Consider the following 19,709-nt stretch of genomic DNA (forward strand, 5'->3'; position numbering starts at 1 on the left):
TGGATAATTTTTTTATATTATTTATGCATACAAATTAGTTAACTCTCGAGCAGTTAAGTTTTGAGAGGGGGAAGAAGTAAAGGACGTAACTAACTTTTTGGTAGAACGAATGGATAGTGGAGTGGAAGTGCATGATGTATGCTGCACGAGTGTCTTGGAAAACAAATGTGTGAATAATAACAAAGAAAGAATAAATGACATGGTTACTTTCCATGAATTGATGCGTTTATTGAGGGAGTTAGTTCCAAACTTTGACTACTTCTATGCGTCCTTGCACATATACATCCATTATATTTGTCAGTTTCCTTCACTGCCATGGACCATGGCTAATAGCATGCAATGGAGGTGGCTTTGGCGCTTGCATCTCCCACAAAGGTGCAAGATCTTTCTATGGCTAGCCTTGAATGATAAACTCCCCACAGCAGTTCCTCACGTTGCAGATTTTGCATTTTCACCTTGTCCCTTTTGCCGCGGACACGAGACTCTCCTTCATGTGTTGCGTGATTGCCCTCGAGCCGCAAGCGTGTGGCTTCCTCTTGTTGCTCCCCAATACCAACGTGGTTTCTTCTCTTGCTCTCTATGCAATTGGATGGTGACTTATCTTCAGCAGCCTTGGTCCAGTGTTAACTCGGATGATGAGGATTGTGTTTTGTTCGCTGCCACAGTTTGGTTGCTGTGGAAGGATAGAAAAAGTTGGGTCTCTGATGGGTGTGGTTTTTCTTCTTCTGAAAGAGTGCTTCATCGTGTGGGTGCTCTAGCTGATGATTATGGGGGAGTTGTTGAGTTGGAACACTCTGCTCCTAGTGCTTCTGTACGCTATGTTTCATGGTGTTTCTACTGGAACCAACCTCCTTCGCAGCTTCAGTTGCGGTCGGTGGCAGATGGTTCAAATGTCGTGTCTCCCAAGTTGTAGATTTGCATGGCTTTCATTTGCCTCTTAGGTTGTAATAGTGAATTAGAAATTCAGAATAAAAATACTATTTTTATGTGTTGTCAGATTATGCCAAAGCTATTGATACAGTAATTCAAAAAGGATGAAAAATGATAAATTAACAGTCGGGGACAAGTGGGTAAGAGAAATAAATTCTAGTTCAGAAATGTTGTGTAATTTCTTTTTCTGAAATAGAACATGTATATTTTCTTCGAGCAGCAACTGTTTGATGTTGATTCCTGTACCCTTCATTAACTTTGAACCTTCTTTGGAATCTCGTATGTTTTACTTTGCTAGCTAGTCGAGCAATTAGTCGTTGCCTTCACTCTTTCTTTACAGAGATAGAAGACATTACTTTGCAAAGATTGGATATATTATGCCAAAAGAGAAATGCTAAGTACACATTCTCTCACACGTTTGAACACATGCTTTTTGATTGATTATAAGCACAAAATGTAACTTTTTTGTGTGTGTTCACTTGTCCATTGTCACTCTTTATATTTTCATTTTGACCAAACGCCATAGATAACAAAGGTCCCATTCAAATCGATAGTCACAATTCCATGCTTATCGTGCTTTGTTAGAAGCTATATATTAGCCGTTGGATATAGCATTACCCCAATAACATGTTGGTAAATATTTTGTTGTTAATTAATGTTCCTAAAAGAATTATCAACTCTACAAGGCTCATAACGTTAAAAAAATATATATATCTACTCAATATATAATCCCAACATAATAGGACTTAACGGATTAAAAAATATTGAGTTGGTGAACATAATTTTTTAGGAAGACTAATTAAGAAAAAGATATTTTATCTTTAAAATATTAAATTTCAAATAAAACATTTACCGGCATAATATCTTCCAACCTTTCACAATCACAATTGTTTTCTCCAAATTGTTAATCATCTCTGGCTGTAAATAGAAGACACAGACAAAACATTTACTTTCATTTTTTATATATTTTTCACTCCCACTTTGCTTTAATTAAGTTTTAATGCTTCTTTGGTTACGTTCATATTTCATCAAAGTGAAAGTTCTTATAAACCAAACTTTAGATCCAAGAGCCAACATGAACCCTCCAATCAACAATATGCATCAGCCAAATTGATACAAATACATAAAATATGGTTTTAAAAATCATCATCAGATTGGCTGAAAGATGTTGCTCCTGACATGCTTGGCAGAAATGTATAAATCGAAGTTTGATAATCTGAGTGGTGCCTTCTTTGATGGAGAAAGAGGTGGTGTTGATCAGCTTTTCCTCCTGCATTATTCCTTTCTAGCTTCTTTCTAAAATCTATGCAAACCTCATCTACCATGTCAACAAATTCTTTTACGGTAACAAACAGTTGAAAGGGGTCTGATATGTTATCTTTGGAACCTCCTATTAGATAGTACTCATTGGTTTTCTTCACAAGTTCCATGACTCTTATCTGTTCCTCTCTCACCACCTTAAGCTCCTCCTCACATTTCTCTAGAAACCCTTTCATTACCTTAATAAATCCATCTCTCTCACTGTTACCACAGCATTTTATTATCTGTCGAATTTCAGTAACATAAGCATTGGCAGTAGAGTACATACTAATGAAATTTTGATGCTCAATGATTGCTGCTTTCTTTACTTCACATAACTCATCCCTTAGACCTACCAACACTGGCAAATCTAGCATTAGATACTCTTTGACTTCCTCTTTTTGTACCAGGTTATCTGAATGTAGTTCACTGGTGTTGCTTGTTTCACCAATGCTAAGGTTGTGCTTTTGACTATTAGCTTGTTGTCTTCCTTCAAATGGAGCTAACTGCTCAATAATAAAGTGAAGCAAACTAGTCTTCCCATCTGTGCTTTTTACATCTGAGAGCTTTTTAAGAGCACTGAAGTTGAAACCATGAGCATTGCCTCTTGAAGTTCCAGCATTCATTCGATTGCCAGCTTTGAGAATGGCCTCAAGGAATTTAAAAAGCAGACCTAGTCTTCATCTCATTACAACCCATTTCAAGAGTTTTTGGGTGTTCTTTAAGCTGAATAACTTCGCAACCATAACTCGATCTTATAAGAAATGCTTTTAAACGAATGGATGCCATTGGAATAAGGTTAGCGCCATTCCCTCTTGAGCTCTCCCCAACCATAGCCTTTTTAGTGTTTTGTATGTTTGCTTTGTCTTTAGGTGGTGATGGTGGTTTTAACAATGAAACAAAACCACTGACCTTTGGTGGTGACACTGCACCTTCACTATTCATGATAGGAGATGAATGCAAAGGTGATGCTTTTGGAATTTCCATTCTTAGAGAAAATGGTAGCAGAGGAGAAGGAGGTGGCGGTGGCCGAGGTGGTATAGTTCTATTCTTAAAATAAGTCAATGCTTAATTTTCTTAAGAAATGAACCTACGAATCATAAAGATAGTTTCTCTTGTAACGAGTAATATTATTCATGTATTACAACATGCTTAATATCCCAAGTAGTATACTCAATGTGGTAATAAAACTTAATGAATAAATTCAATGTTTATTCTTGGTCCAAAACATTTTTTTCTCTCAAATAAATCAATGTTCACCTGAATATGAGAAAATATCATAATATAAAAGTTTCAACTTTAACTTGTATGTATACAATCATAAAGTGGAACCAAGTCTCATCCTCACTATATGATCCTTGAATTTAAAAGGCGGCATGCCCTTAGTCAAAGGATCAGTGATCATCAACTCAGTGCTTATATATTCAATGTCCACTTTCTTGTCTTTTACTCTTTTCTTAATGGCTAAGTACTTAATGTCGATGTGCTTACTTTGACTTCCATTTTTGTTATTCTTAGTCATCAAGACAACAACTGAGTTATCACAGAAAATTCTCAAAGGCATTGAAATAGTATCAACTATCTTCAGTCCAGAAATGAAACTCTTAAGTCATACACCATGTGATGTAGCCTCAAGGTAAGAGATAAACTCAGCTTTCATGGTAGAAGTAGTAGTCAAAGTCTGCTTAACACTCTTCCACGAAATAACTCCACCAGTCATCACGAAAATGTACCCAGATGTTTATTTGCGAGAATCAACACAACCAGCAAAGTCCTGAGTCTGAATAAGCAATCACATCTAGATTGTTTGTTTGTCTATACATAAGCATCTAATCTTTGGTCCCTTGAAGGTACCTCGTCACTTTCTTTGCAGCTCTCCAATGGTCAATACCTAAATTACTTTGATATCTTTCTAACATTTCAACTGCAAAAGCAATGTCAGGTCTTAAGCATAAATGAGGCTTCCAACAACTGAAGCATAAAGAATGTTTTTCATCTGTTCCCTCTCAAAATCATTCTTTGGGCATTGGTTCAAATTAAATCTATCACCCTTCACAATGGGAGCGATACCTGGTGAACAATCTTTCATCCAAAATTTCTCTAAAATTTTATTAATATAGGTTTCATGTGATAGACCTAAAATACCTCGAGGTCTATCTCCATGAATTTTATGCCAATGACATAAGATGCATCACTCATATCCTTTATGTCAAAATTCTTAAAGAGAAATTATTTTGCCTCATGTAACAAACCCCAATCATTGGTTGTAAGTAAAATATCATCTACATATAAAACAAGAAAACATATTTTACTCTCACTGACCTTGTGGTAATACATTGACCCATGGGGTTTCCATTAAAATCAAATGAAGAAATTATCCCATAAAACTTAAGTTACCACTGACAAGAGTCTTGATTTAAATCATATATAGATTTCTTAAGCTTGCAACCCAAATGCTCACGACTGCTAGAGGAAAAGCCTTAAGGTTGTTTCATATAAATCTCTTCCTCTAAATCACCATTAAGAAATGTTGTTTTCACATCCATTTGTTGAAACTCAAGGTCAAAATGAGCAACTAATGTCAAGATAATACGAAGATAATCTTTCTTAGATACAAGAGAAAATGTCTTTGTATAATCGATTCCTTCTTTTTAAGCAAATCCCTTAGCAACCAGTCTTGCTTTGTATCTCTCAATGTTGCTTAATGAATCCATTTTAGTCTTAACGACTCATTTATAGACAATGGCCTTTGCCCCATTAGGCAACTTTACAAGGTTTCAAACTTCATTACTCTGCATGGAATTCATTTCGTCCTTCATGGCATCATACCATAAATTTGACGCTTTACAACTCATGCTTGATCAAAAGTTTCAGGATCATGTTCAACTCCAATATTATTGTGAAATTCTTGCAAATGTATATTATAATCACTAGGAATAGTTGGTTTTCATACTCTAATAGATCTCCTTAATGTTGCATCAACATTTTCTTGGGGATCATGTTGTTCAGTTGGTTGTTCATCATTTTCAGGAATTTGATGATCTACTGAATTATCAGCAACAGGTTATGGAATGTCAATCATTTGTTGAGACTCTATATGAATTACAACTAATCTTTCACTTAACGTGGAAGGTTGAGACACTATATAATCAATTTCATAACCTAAGTCCCTCAATTGATCACTCCTACTGATCAAGTTATTTTCAAGAAACTTGAGATTTCTTGATTCCACAATCCTAATAATATGATAAGGATAGTAAAACCTATAACCTTTAGACCTTTTTGGCATATCCAGTGAAATATCCACTAATAGTCCTCGGGCAAGTTGCTTCTCTTATGGGTTATATTTTCTCACCTCAAACAAACAACCTCAAACACGCATATGTTTCAAACTCAGTTTCCAACCTTTAAACAACTCAAAAGGTGTCTTTTGGGACAACCTTGGTTGGAACATAATTTAATATATATACCGTCATTTTTAGTGCTTCAGCCCACAAGGATTTAGGAAGATTGGAGTTGCTAAGCATACCTCGTACCATGTCCAATAATGTTCGATTCCTTTTTTCTGCCCCACCATTCTGATTTAGAGAACTAGACATAGTGTACTAGGCAACAATCTCATGTTCTTGGAGAAATTTTGCAAAAGGAAAAGGTGTTTCTACATTCTCAGTATATCTGCCATAATATTTTTCAACTCTATCTTATCTCACTATTTTTATTTGCTTGTCACGTTGATTCTCAACTTCAACCTTAAATACTTTGAAGGCATCCAATGCTTCATTTTTGTTATGAAGCAAATAAGCATTCATATATTGTGCATAATCATCTATAAAGGTGATAAAATATTTCTGACCATGTGCATCCATATCTGGACAACAAATATCAGTCTGAATTATTTTTAATATGTTAGAACTCCTATTAGTACCTTTCTTAGACATGTTGGTCTGCTTACCGTTAATGCAGTCCCCACACAAGTCTTAAAGTCAACAAAATCTAGTGTATTGAGTACCCTATCTTTTACTAACCTTTTAATCCTCTCAGTAGAGATATGTCCTAATATCTGGTGCTATAACATAGAGGAATTCTCATTAATATTACATCTTTTAATACCAATTTGAACATGCATTGAACTATAAGTGACATCAGTTTGTATACCAAGAACATAAAGACCATCAAACAAGATATCATTCCCAACACATTCAAAATTATAAAGTAACTCAAACGATGTATCTTTAAAATTGAAGGAATATCCAAAAGGTACTAGTTTGGAGCCAGAAATCAAGTTTCAAGAAAAAAGTGGCACATAAAAGGTCTTTTCTAATTTCAAAATAAAGCCACTACTTAAAGTTAAAATGCAAGTTCTAATAGCCTCCACAGGTAAGCCTAGGTTATTGCCTGATAAAATGTTTTGTTCACTTTCCACTAGTTTCCTTAGGTTTTGCATACCCTGTAAAGAATATGAATTATAAATCTAGAATCAATCCACCAGGTGTTAATATTAACACTAGCCATATTAGATTCATAACATACTAATGAGATTGATTTACCTTTCTTCTCAAGTCATTTATGGAATCTGGGGCAATTTTTCTTTATTTGTCTCTTCTTCTTACAAAAGAAACCCTTTGTCACCTTCTTAATATCAACTTGAGGTGGTATTTTACCGTTCGCCTTCTGATTAGCTTGAGACTTAGTTAGCAATGCACTCTCACCCATCTCCATTACAAGCATTTCTTCTTCCTGAATGCACATGGTCATTAATTCATTGATAAGTCATTTGTCCTTATGTGTGTTGTAGGAAATCTTAAACGGCCTATATTCCGACGGAAGGGTGTTTAGAATGAAATGCACCAGGAAGGACTCAGACATATCAACCTCAAGTTTCTTAAGTAGAGTTGAAATATCGCGCATTTGCATTATGTACTCACGCACACCTTTCACACTGGTGAGCCAAAGAAAGGAGAACTTCATGATCAGGGTGTTTGCTAAAGTCTTATCTGAAGTGATGAACTGGTCATCAATAGCCTTAAGTAAGTCTTAGACCTTTTCATGTTGGTTGACAAAACCATGTATCCCTACTGAGATTTAGGTCTTAATGAGCATCACGTTGAGTCGGATGGATCATTCCTACCGCTCATATAGCGTAGCAGTAGCTGTGCTACTTTTATTATTGATTATAGGTGGTTCGTCTTTCCTTATAGCATAGTCTATGTCTATCCATCCCAATTGGAGAAAAATTCTCTCCTTCCATATCTTATAGTTATCTTCTTTGAGTTCGGGAGCATCATATTGAATATCAGAAAACCTAACAATTTAAGAAGCTACAAAAATTCAAAGGCCTATGTCAAAATTTGAGGCATATTAATCTTAATTGTATGTTTTACCAATGTAAACATACCAGAAAATCGAATATTGTGACATAAAAATTGTCTATGGGCTAAATTTTTAATTCAATAAGATACAATTAAACTTTATGATAGAATAATCAAATTACATATTCAAATTCATGTTTTACGAGTACAACATGAAAATAATTTGATTTTTTATCGCAAATATTTACTTTATGATAAAACTAACAAATTATACATACCTCATGATCCCTATGGATAAACCATGAAAAATAATATGACATTTTATCCTAATTAATAATACAAATATAATAAAAATTCCTATGGGATAAAATTCATTATATAAAGTATAATTAATCACAATATTATGTCTAATTCCTTATATGATCTATAAACAACTTAATATATAATTTTAATCAAATTATAAATGTTGTGACTAATCCATAATTACTCAAAATTATAAAGATCACTTACACATAAAACTTAATCATACGAGAATAAATCATATTATGCACTTCAAGATCAAGATATAATACAATGATAAATAAAATTCTCATATATATAATTGTATAATTAAAACATAATATTATGCATTTGATTTTATATATATATATATATAGAGAGAGAGAGAGAAAGAGAATAAACTTTTTCAGAATATATTCATACATAAAATAAATCAAAAACTGCACAAATTAAAAAAGTGAACAGAAATGCATAAGCATATAAGATACAGGAAAACAAATAAGTATTAAAGAACCTTAAATGGCAAGATGGCTCATGCAAATTTCCATAAATAGCAGAAAACAAGAAAATCAATCAAAATAATAATTTTTAATCTTATTTTTTAACAAATGAGGCTCCAAACACCAAAAACGAAATTAGATAAAAAAAACACCAAAAATCAAAAATGGAAAAGGTAGAGACTACTGCGGCTCCGATACCAAATGCAAAACTAAAATATCAAACTTTTGATGTTACAAAACAATAAAAATGAATACACATGTCATTAACATGATGGTGTATTAGACGAAAATGAAATATGTGAGCTAAGGTACCAAACACAAGTATTATATATAGACATTTTACCATTAAAAATGTATTTAATAGCGATTATCACAAATTAGTGGTATTTATCACCCATTAGTAATTATTTAATATTTGACTTTTCAACTTCAAAACCATGAAACACTTCACCTTCTAAAACATAGAGACCAATTTTAACAAAATTAGTATAGGCTGGTGTTGAGTTGGTGTCAAAGATGCTGAAACTGAATAAGGCACAGACGATTCTTCTGGTAATGGCTTAACTAGATTCTCGTGATCAATCAAACCTGGGCCTAGAGTTTCACATAACAGCGGAACTGTAACCTCCTGAAGCTTAATTCGTTTGGATCTTTGGACCACTAAATCTTTTCCCTTTTCTTCATCATCTTCATAACTAGGATTATATCATCTATTTGGGAATCTAGTTTTGAATTGACTACCTTCTGTTTCCTTCATATACAGAATATCAATGTCATTTTCTTCAACAAGTAATCCTTTCATATTGCCACCAACTTTCTTTATATCCTCATGGTTCATTCCTGCTTCTCTAAGAAAACCTTCTGCAACTATGTGCCTATGGGGATATCGAGCAAGAACAAATTTTTGGAAGAAGTAAAAAAATGTCACAGCAAAAAATAACATAGCCGCAGCAGTAGCTGCCACTACTATTGCAATTGTTTGACTTGGGGTCGACATTGATTAGTTTGGAGGTTGAATGATTCATGTGATTTGTGTTGAGGCTCTATTGGACCTTTAGGTGATCAAAGGCAAGAGACACATCAACAATGGATAGTAGGTTGAAACATTATAGAGAAAGAACTAAGTAGTACGAAAATAGAATAAGAACGGTTGGATGAAAAAAAAAAACGCATGATGGTAAAATTTAAAAGAAATGAACATAGTATGTTGTAGAATTTTGTAAAACATCTTTCATTTCAAATTTTCGATGTTTCTAACTAGTAAATAGGGAGAAATTATCAGGATAAATAATTTCTCCTAACTAGGACCGCCGATAATTTCAAAGTGACAGTTGTCAGCTTTGTATTAAGCTCTTTGTGAGGGCCTATGGCATGTCAATAGGGGCATAAATTGCCATCACAAATGTCAATTCATAATTGATGCCAAATGAGATCATACATAAGTCAGACAATTTTTTGATGGTGGAGTATAATTGTTCCTTTTGTTTGTTTATGGTGGGTGTGGGTGTAATGGTGGGACTGTACCACCTCGAGATCTATTGCCATTGGAAATTAGGTACAAAATTGATTACCTTACTGTTGATATATTATAATGCTTCTTTGAATGATAATATTTGTTATGCTTTGTTGGTCAGAATGATGCTGGTTCTGAAAATTGTAACTTGGAAGGTAACAATATTGCAGCAGCTGCTGCATTGGGTAATAAGCTTTTGAAGGACTTTGAGTGCTACTTGTTTGTCGTACTGACGGTCGGTTGTGCTCACTGAGATTCGATTGAAAACTCGCATCTTCAAAGTATTGTGGTGAGTCCTTTTTGGTAGGTTGCAAAATATTAATGAGAATTATTCCGTGTAACTGAGTTGAAAGCACTGAGTTTGTGGAAAAAGATTTGATTTAATTTTCACAATTGAGAAAGAATGAAAAGTTTAAGTGTGAATAAATTGACTCACTCAAACGGCTGAAACATGCGGAAATACCTCGAGATTTACAGAGAAGACAAAAATGCTAATTATGTAGTTAAAAAATATGCTAATGAGAATTCAATAATAATTAATGGAAAGTGCCATCCAGTTTGGACTCACTTGCGAGCTTATGAGCGGCAAGATTATTTAAATTACTTTGCAATAATGGGAATTGATTAATAACCCAGGCCTAGTTCTTCTCCTCTTTTTTATGTAATGAAAAGTTTTGGCCTTTTAAGAATAGGAAACAGCAAAAATACAAGGAAAACTTTCCCACTATCGGAAGGAGGGCGTTGATAAAATCTTTTCATTCAAGATTGTATCATCTTCCTCGTGATTTTCCCTAAAAACTTTCAAGACTGACTCCATTATTCTTCCAATTTTTTTAATGTTGAGCATGGCATGCATGATGCATTGCTCTAGTTTAGTTTTTTTTATTATTCAATTTTTACAAGATTCAGACACTTTAGAAAGTTAAAATAAAACCAAAACCGGTGAAGAACGAATAAAATAGAATGAGGTATTTATGTAAAATTGTTAGATGGATGGAGGTAAAAGAAAAAAAAATAGAATGAAAATTTAATAAGAATAAGATAATAATTTTTGAATTATTGGAGAAATAAATTTTTAAGAGATGAAAACAAGTATTATATTTTTTTTAGAAACAAATATTACATGTTAAAAACATCTTGTTTTTATTTATTATTTTTTAAAATTAGAATGAGTATATTTTCCTGTCTCAGTTGGAGAGATTTCTTTCTATATATAAACTTTACAGTATTTTTTTTTTAATTTTCTCCTGGTTTTAGGAATGTTTTTTATGTGTGTTTAATTTCATGTTATAGATTTGATTTTAAGTTTAAAATTAATTTTAGATAAATTTTCACGGATTTAGTTTTATGTTGAAAAATCGATCAGAATTCATTATGAATCTAAGCAATTTTGGATTATTTTTAAGTTGGATAAAAAATAATTTTTACTTCTAATTTATTTTTATAATAAAAATATTCAAACATAAAATTACATTATTTTAAACTCAATTTTAACTAAAATTAATTTTATAAAATAAATTCTAAACAAGACTAAGAGAAGCACTTTTAATTTTTGTTTTCTTTGTCTTAATCAAACAAAAAAAGATTTATTTATTAATTAGTTAAATTAATTATGAGTTAGATGTTCCTACTTTTGATTTTTAAGGTTATTACAAATAGATTAGGAAATATTTATTAGAACTAAAAATTGTTGGTCAAAATAACGCCCTATTTTATAAATTATTGATAAATTTCCTCTGTACATAATACATAGCAAGATCAGGAGACCAAGTAGAGGCCAAAAAATTAGTGATTCTGACATTAGCTTTTCTGATTCCTAAGGTATAGAGATTGGTGAACAAATGCAAAATACACTACATACTTTGATATGAACACTAGTGTAGGCAAAATTGGAGACATAGCACACTACTACTCAATCTCTGATCACAATCTAGCCTTCTTTGAGGATAATGGTGAGAGTAATGATGATGAGGATGATGATGGAGGATCGCATGGAAGAGACACTGGTGAGCATGTTGCAGTTAGAGGTGGACTGCAATCAATTGACCTCATTCTTTTGTTAGATATTTTCTCCCCTTCCTTCACTTTCCCTTTCATGATGAAATCTTTTAAGCGTCTTACATCAGACAATTTGACTGGCTTCAACAGAAAATCCTCTGCTCCTTCCTCCAGGCACCTGCCAATATGAATGAACTGTTAAGAAACATGCCTAGAGGAAATACTCGTTACCAAATAGAAGCACACATTATTGCTAGGTGTAGAATATGATAATATTTTAATAAAATTTGATATATTTCTTAGAATCTTAGCATGTGAATTTAGGCCTAACTCAATCCCCAAAAGGGGTAAGAGTTGTCCCTCATTTATATATTCTAATTTGATTTTATTTTTAGTCGATGTGAAACTTGAGTTTTTCCCAACAATATTACCAATAGGTTTATATCACCAAAAATGCTTAATATAACAATACAAATGCATATAATTTTTGGTAGAATGGCAAGTTTGGTTCACTAATTAGAACACTTACACATGATTGGCAACGAAACAGAGCATCAGAGAATTTATGACACAACCCTCCTTAACTTAGGTAAAGGATTTTGTCTGTGTTTTGTTGAGGGAAGGGGGACTTATTTTGGAAATTTTGATAAGAAATTTGGTTACTATTTAATATTGGAAAAGCACAATAATACGCAAACACTTCACGCTTGTATCCCTAATCCCTATTATGATTTATGATGGGTTAGTGGCTTCCTGCATGATTATTATCAATCATGGCATACCCAATCAAGGTGCCAGCTTATGCCCGAGTGGCTATCAAAGATTTCTAAGGAACAAAGCACTCTTGCCTCCATATTATGATTATTATCATTTCAATATTCCGGATCTACACAGAAGTTTATTTTCTGATTTGGCAAGGGACAGGTACATGTTTAGTGGTAACTATTTCGGTTAGAATAAGGCTAATAGACAGGACTCCTCAACCATGTCCAAATTCGCATCTTATTCAGATTGTATGCAATACGATGGTAGATCTCAACTTCCATGAGACATTTGATGCCTTAATCTAGTCGGTTAACAAACACGATCGACAAACAACATCCAAATTGTAATTGTTACCATAATTAAGAAATTATTTCAAGAGTTCTTAGAAAAACCAATGTTCTTCCTAAGATTCCATTAGATCCAACAAGTGTAAACTAATCAAGAGCATACCTATCAATTCGGGTCAAAACATTCTCCGATGACATGATCACCACCGGAATCTCTCTAAACACAGAAGACTCCTGCTGAAATTAACACAAGAAAGTATAATTAAGAATCAACTTCCTCCTAGTTCACAATTTAAATGGCAACTTCAAACCCAACCAAAAAGGCAGAAAAACACACTAGACCTCTGCCCAACTAATTAATTCAGGAAGCTCAACAACACAGACACTAGCAGTCATCAATCCTCACACAAAAAAAACTATCCTAATATCACTAAAACCCTTAAAAGATAAAAAGTAAAATCAAATACACAACTACACACCTTGATTTTCTTGAGTAATTCATATCCAGTCATCCCCGGCATGGAATAATCCGTCATTATGAGATTAACCTTAACACTCTGTAACCACAACCAAGCAAACAAACAAAATAAGCACCAATTTCAACAACCAACGACAAAACAAACTCAAAATCATAATAATGCACTTACATCAAACCCGAGAGAACTGTTCCCTCCGTCCAACCCCAGATACTGAAGAGCACGCGTTCCACTCTCCACAACCGTCACTGAAAAAAAACACACACAACACTTCATAAACAATCTCAATTTCCCAAACAAATTCACAGACATACAATTCGCAACGCCGGGTTACCTTTGCAGGAAGAAATCCTCAACAACCGCTCTATCACCTTCCGATCAACGAGGCTGTCGTCAACGGCGAGAACTTGAAGTTCCGGCGCACCGGAAGGAGACTCCTCAAGCATTTCCTTTATGCTCTGTCGGAAAATTTCGCCGGTAATAGCCATGAGAATAAGAACTCGAACTCTACAAAAGTGAGTTTTCTTCTTTCTTCTAAGAATAGAAAGTACACAGATACATGGAAATGGAAAATGGTGGGCTTTATTTACATGGTGAAAGGAGAGAGAAAGAAGGACGCGTAATAAATAATGAAAAAAATAAATGGGGAGATGAAAAGTAAAGGGTTACAGAAAATAATAAAGACGATAGATTCGGAGGATCCAAATCTGAGAGATCTTTGCAAATCCATGACAAGCGATTATGCCACCTCCACTTGTCTCTTCTCACGTCAATATCAAAATCTTATTTTTATTATGACATATTTTGTTTTAATTAATAAAGACTTAAATATGATTTTCATATTAAAAAATTATGTTGTTTTTAAGTTATTATTTAAAATTTATTTTTTCTCAATTATATATTAAAAAAAAAAGGTATTTTGTTGGTTTTGTTAAGTGATAACGTGATAAACAAAATGTTATATCATCAAGTCTAATCACTTAAATCTAAGAAGTCATGTTATTATTTTTCATTTAAAATCATTTTCACTACTCACTTCACCACTTCCTTTCGACTCTTTGAACCGATGATTAAATCCTATAATCTCCGATGAATCGAACGTAGTCATAGAGAGCTCCTCATTATAGTCACCATACATCTCCAATATGTTGGAATCACTTTGGTCGCCACCACTGCGATTCACCTCTATGACGACTCCTTTTCCTAAACTGAAATTCTCGAAACCATTGCCTGTGACAATAGAAGCAAAATAGAAATCGGAGAAATCTTGGAGGAGAGGGACATTGCGTGAGGGGTTCTGGTGCAGTCGACGTCACACGTGACAAGCATGCAAGCAGCAACAAGTCATGTGTAGAAGGAGAAAGTGGTGGTCGAAGCCATGAATGAAATCCAAGGGTGTGGTTGCAAGCAAGCGAGCAAGTGAGTCAATGAGTGAATGTGCCTAATCAACAACAACAACAAGTAGAAACGATGAGACACATCAAAGTGAAGTAATGCGTCGTTGTTTTGGTTTCAAAGAAGGGGGTTATTGAGATTTTGAGAAACCCCGACCTTCATTAATGCATTTTGTCTCTCTCTTTATACTCATTCTCCAACACGATGTTGTTGCGTGCCCATCACCGAGTTGGCGCTACAACGGATTTGTCTGAGCCCCGAACACGTAACGGAGAAAATAAATCCAATGAAACTGACCTCACCGTATAATAATTCAATTTTTAAAATAAATTGAATAATAAATAATGACATGATTTCAAATTGATTACATATTAAATGATTAGATTTGATGACGTGACATCAGTTAATAGAATGAGACTAAACATAAAAAAAAATCATATATATAATTAATCAAAAGTAAAATTAAGGTAATAACTTGAAAAAACCTATTTTTGAGATATGAAAATATTTAAGTCATTAATAAATAGTAACGTTGGTCACGGTCAAAGGAGGCGAAACGTATCTCGCTTGGGGTCAGTGTCCCTGTTCTTGTTGCAACTTCACAATGCTAAGTTTTGACTTGGTAATGCCAATGCCACTTTCTTTTATTTTATTGGGTAAATAGTCATTTTTGTCCCTAAATGTGTATTTCGCTAACAAATACATCCATGTAAGATGAAAATACAAAATTTAGTCCTTAAAGTGTAAAAAGTGAGACAAATATATCCGGTCGTTAACTTTTCTCTGGCGCCGTTAATAAAATAGCCTATGTGGTACAAAGAGACAAATTTGTCACTAAAATGATTGTCAACATACTGACTAGATTGGATAAAAATGTCAACAAGATATCATTTTTGGACTTAAATGTCAGTACGTTCCATTAGACTAAAATGTCAATAAGTTACCATTATTGGACGAAAATGTCAGTAATTTTTTATTGACTATATATCAGTATGTTTCTATTGGACTAATTTGTTAGACCTAAAATTTCATTTCATTTAAAGGTAAAATATAATTTAGGGTAAATTTTGACCATTTTTTATCATTATAAACATAACATTACAATAATCATTTAAAAAATATATTGGTAAACATAATCTAAAACAAACATAATAATAACAATAATATTGATTATCAACTATAATTTGTCTGTCATAATAAAAATTATCCAAAATAAACATTGTACCAGTTTACCAAAATAAATATTGTAACAGTGTACCAATCATTATAAAAATTTTCAAATTATAATTAGTCACAATCTACTATAAATAAAAGATAAATATATCATATATTTTAATTCTTTGAATCTTTTTATTTTATTAATGGTGACGGACATGAATTAACGTCCAGATATATTTGTCGCACTTTTGGGGACTAAATTTTGTATTTTCATATTTCAGGGACGCATTTGTCAATGGAATGAGAAGACGAAAAGTAAAAAAAAATATTATATGATAAATATGCCCTTGTGTTGCAATTAGAGATTACCACATTGAAAACCATTTCAGTGACAAATTCGTTCCTTTGTGCCACGTAGACTATTTAGTTAACGGTCGGATATATTTGTCGCATTTTTTACACTTTAGAGACTAAATTTTGTATTTTCATCCTTCAGTGACGCATTTGTCAATAAATTACACATTTAGAGACAAAAGTGACTATTTATCCTATTTTATTTTTTACAAATTAAAAATATTTTTTATAGCACAATTCTATTTGAGTTGCTATTTTTTATTCATAAAAATCATATGCAGCATCAAAAATTTATAATAATTCATATATTCAAAATTATTATAAACTTTATAAAAAAAGTAAAATATGTTTTGAATTTGAATCCTGTAAAATTTAAAAAACATTAATTCCATCTTAATAAAAAATTTCATATTAATTTGGTCTTTATTAAAATAAAATAGTTTTTCCTTAATGATAACTTTATTAGATAATATTTTAAAGCGTTTAACAAACTTACACGTGTAATTTGATTAGGAAACAATTTGTGGTGGTTAATCCCTTTAAAATAACAGTAAATTTTAATATTGAGAAGGTAAAATATATATATATATATATATATATATATATATATATTTAATTTTTACTAAGACAAAATTAATAAAAAATTATAAGAAAAAAATTAATATTTTTCAAAGATGTCAAACAAAATATTATTATAGAGAAAAAAATTCTAAATATTTAACATAATTATATATTTATTTAAAATCATCATACTAGAACAATATTTAATTAGTTGATAGATCTAATCAATAGCTAATGCCACTTGTTTGAAAGTTCAGCAAATCTAGATAGGGAAGAAAAAGAAGAAAAGAGGTTGAACGGTCTTTTTCGATCTTCAATTCTTGGTTTGATTTTTGGTGGGGCTTAATTGCACTGTTAGGATTGGAATTAGGGTGGTAACTGGGAAGAAACGGATAAACGAAGGACGCTTAGAATATTTTGTGATTTGTCTTAGTCACTGCATGTTAACTGCTAGATTTTTAGTCTTTCTTTTTTCTTTTTGCTTCTTCGTACATGGAGTCTTTAGGAAAGAGATGATAAAAGAAGAAGAAAAAAAAATAAAGCATTTTATAAATCCAATCACACGTGTCTTACTCTTGACAAGCCGGTTGAATTTTCAATATGAAAATGAATTTTAGGTTTCTTTAGTAGTATTAGTTAAATAATACCTAGTTTTTTTTTTTTACAAAAGTTAAATAATACTTTTAATATCATAAGATGTGTTATGTTCTACATTTCATTAAATAAGTAGAAGTATGAGGTAACACCTAAACTATAAGGCGTACAAAATTCTCTGGTGTTATAGTTTTTCAAGTTGGGTTCTTAAAACATTACCAAAACTCCTAAAGTTCTCATGCTTTTAAAAATAATTATCATATACATTAATAAATAAATAAATAAATATCAAACACATAAGTAAAGTGAAAAAATGAGATAGTGAATTCAAACACATAAAAATAAAATATGTACGTAAATATAAAAATTTAAGATAAATATTTATAATTTTATTAAAGTAAGGAATATTCATTTATTCTCACGTAAAAGTAGACTGAGTGTTCAAACATATAAGATTAAGGTGTGCAAGATATAAAATTATAAGATAAATATATACAAGTTTATTAAAATGAAAGGCGCATTTGCTCACCTTCAAATAAGTGTAGGTTCACCCTTCATAATAAGATTACTATAGGCAACATAATTATACATTTAAGATAATATTTAACATAATTAAATATTCAAGACTCAAACCTATTATTTTATTTTTTCATAAAATAATCAACTAAGAATGTGTTTAGATTTTCAGCAAAATATTTTAAAAGTATATTTGAATCTAAAATTTATTTAAGTTATATTCATTTTTAATTTTAAAAGTAAATTTGAGATTAAATATCATTAAAAGCACAATTTATAAAAAATAAGTTTAATTCAAATTTAAATTTATACTAAACTTTAATTCAACAATGCATTCAGATATTTCAGACGGTTGGCTATGAAATTGATTATGTTTTTCGTATTAATTTTGCTACGCTTGTTTGATGTTGTGAAGGCGGCGCAGCGTATGGGAATGAGCGATGGCGTTAGTTATAGTTATAAATCATACGTACAGGATCATATCTTAGGATGATACGATAGCAGGTGGAGCCCACACCTGATATTGTCCCCAAACCACAATCTATATTGAATAATCACATAATCAAAGATACATTATCTCATTCATCCATTCATTTCCTTCTTGGGATTCGCTGCTTTACGCTCCACCTGCCTTTTCATGCTCCATTCATCATATCTTAGGATGAGAGTAGGCACCTATATTTTTTATACTTATTTATATTAGTACAAGATTTGAAAGTTTCGGATTCTATAGCTTTATAAGATTTTGGATTTTTTTTCAATTACAACAGTGATATGATTCTCTTACACTGTGTTTGAGATTATTTTTTTAGTTAATTGGTAGGAGACAAAATGAAAAAAATAAATATTTTGTTTGATTAGTTTAAAATAAGAAAAAAGTACATTTATAAAATAATATCAACATCCTTAAATAAATATGGATATATGGTAGTATAATGAAAGGTTTTTTTTTTGTCCTTTCAATTTAAAGTGTCTGACTCCTCTTTCCAACTTTATTTTGTTTAGGTAAGAAAAGAAAAAGAAAATGAGTAAAAACTATATAAAAAAAAAGTGAGATGAATCATAGATTGTTTGGTACAAGAAAAATTGAAAGAAAGAAAAATATTTTCTCTCTTGTTTGATTGTAGATATGAATAATAAATTCCTATTTATGGGTATCGCTTGCACATCTTTTTTTTTTTTTTTTCTAACTTTGACGATAAATTTTTGCTTTGATTGGGTATAGAGGTAGGTAATTTTCGATACCTATACCTATATATAATTACTGGGTTTAATGTCAATTTTGATTTATTATATTTCACAGTTATTTCATTTTGGTATATTAAATTTTTAAAAGTTTCGTTATGAACTTATGATCCTTTATATTTTCAAGATGTATTATTTTGTTCATTTTTATAATTTTTGGTTAAAAATATTAGTGTTTTATTAACTTTTTAATTTTAAAATGATTTAATGTCACTTTTGATCAATTATGTTTCATAGTTGTTTCGCTTTGGTCAATTATGTTGTAAAAGTTTCATTCTCATCCTTTATATTTTCGAAATGTATCATTTTAATTATTTTTACAATTCTTTTTAGAAATGCTAGTGTTTGTCATTATTTTAAATTTTAAAATAGTTAAGTTAACATAGTGACACTTAAAAATCGTTACTATTTTTTTTATTTAAAAAATTAAAAATTACTAAGTAAATCAATAAAAGATGGATCTGAAATCACGAATAATAACCACTTTCACTCTCATATTATTATTATCATCATCTTCATTCAATTTAATC

The 19,709-nt window shown here is 31.6% G+C and overlaps 2 protein-coding genes across 7 annotated transcripts; one reads left to right on the top strand and one right to left on the bottom strand.

Moving 5' to 3' along the window:
- Window positions 1-1,980: 1,980 nt before the first annotated feature.
- On the top strand, window positions 1,981-10,428 carry LOC121174944 (uncharacterized). 5 transcript variants are annotated; one of them, XR_005891718.1, is made up of 4 exons: window positions 1,981-3,263; window positions 3,748-3,865; window positions 7,025-7,256; window positions 9,952-10,419. XR_005891718.1 is itself a non-coding variant. In XM_041015895.1 (3 exons), the coding sequence occupies exons 1-3, from the start codon at window positions 3,183-3,185 to the stop codon at window positions 9,954-9,956; spliced, it is 321 nt and encodes a 106-aa protein (XP_040871829.1). In that variant the 5' UTR covers window positions 1,981-3,182; the 3' UTR covers window positions 9,957-10,413. The 5 variants fall into 5 exon arrangements, 2 of the variants coding, with proteins under 2 accessions (XP_040871829.1, XP_040871828.1); XR_005891717.1 differs by having other exon boundaries at window positions 1,981-3,266; window positions 9,952-10,411; XM_041015895.1 differs by lacking the exon at window positions 3,748-3,865 and having other exon boundaries at window positions 1,981-3,266; window positions 9,952-10,413.
- Window positions 10,429-11,524: 1,096 nt separating this feature from the next.
- On the bottom strand, window positions 11,525-14,065 carry LOC100527518 (uncharacterized). 2 transcript variants are annotated; one of them, XM_006579317.4, is made up of 5 exons: window positions 13,691-14,065; window positions 13,528-13,604; window positions 13,360-13,437; window positions 13,044-13,114; window positions 11,525-12,006 (listed from the first exon to the last, which is right to left on the bottom strand). In XM_006579317.4, exons 1-5 carry the CDS (start codon window positions 13,842-13,844, stop codon window positions 11,754-11,756), a joined length of 633 nt encoding a protein of 210 aa, XP_006579380.1. In that variant the 5' UTR covers window positions 13,845-14,065; the 3' UTR covers window positions 11,525-11,753.
- Between the last annotated feature and the right edge of the window lie 5,644 nt (window positions 14,066-19,709).

This window comes from Glycine max, chromosome 5 (genome assembly GCF_000004515.6).
Source record: "Glycine max cultivar Williams 82 chromosome 5, Glycine_max_v4.0, whole genome shotgun sequence".
Classification (NCBI taxonomy): Eukaryota; Viridiplantae; Streptophyta; class Magnoliopsida; order Fabales; family Fabaceae; genus Glycine; species Glycine max.

Coding starts and splice junctions, on each gene's coding strand:
- LOC100527518 (XM_006579317.4), bottom strand. CDS start 13,844: ATGGCTATTACCGGCGAAATTTTCCGACAGAGCATAAAGGAAATGCTT. Junction 13,605..13,690: donor GAGGATTTCTTCCTGCAAAG/GTAACCCGGCGT, acceptor GTTTTTTTTCAG/TGACGGTTGTGGAGAGTGGA. Junction 13,438..13,527: donor ACAGTTCTCTCGGGTTTGAT/GTAAGTGCATTA, acceptor TTGTGGTTACAG/AGTGTTAAGGTTAATCTCAT.
- LOC121174944 (XM_041015894.1), top strand. CDS start 3,008: ATGGATGCCATTGGAATAAGGTTAGCGCCATTCCCTCTTGAGCTCTCC. Junction 3,267..3,747: donor AGGTGGCGGTGGCCGAGGTG/GTATAGTTCTAT, acceptor TGTTATTCTTAG/TCATCAAGACAACAACTGAG.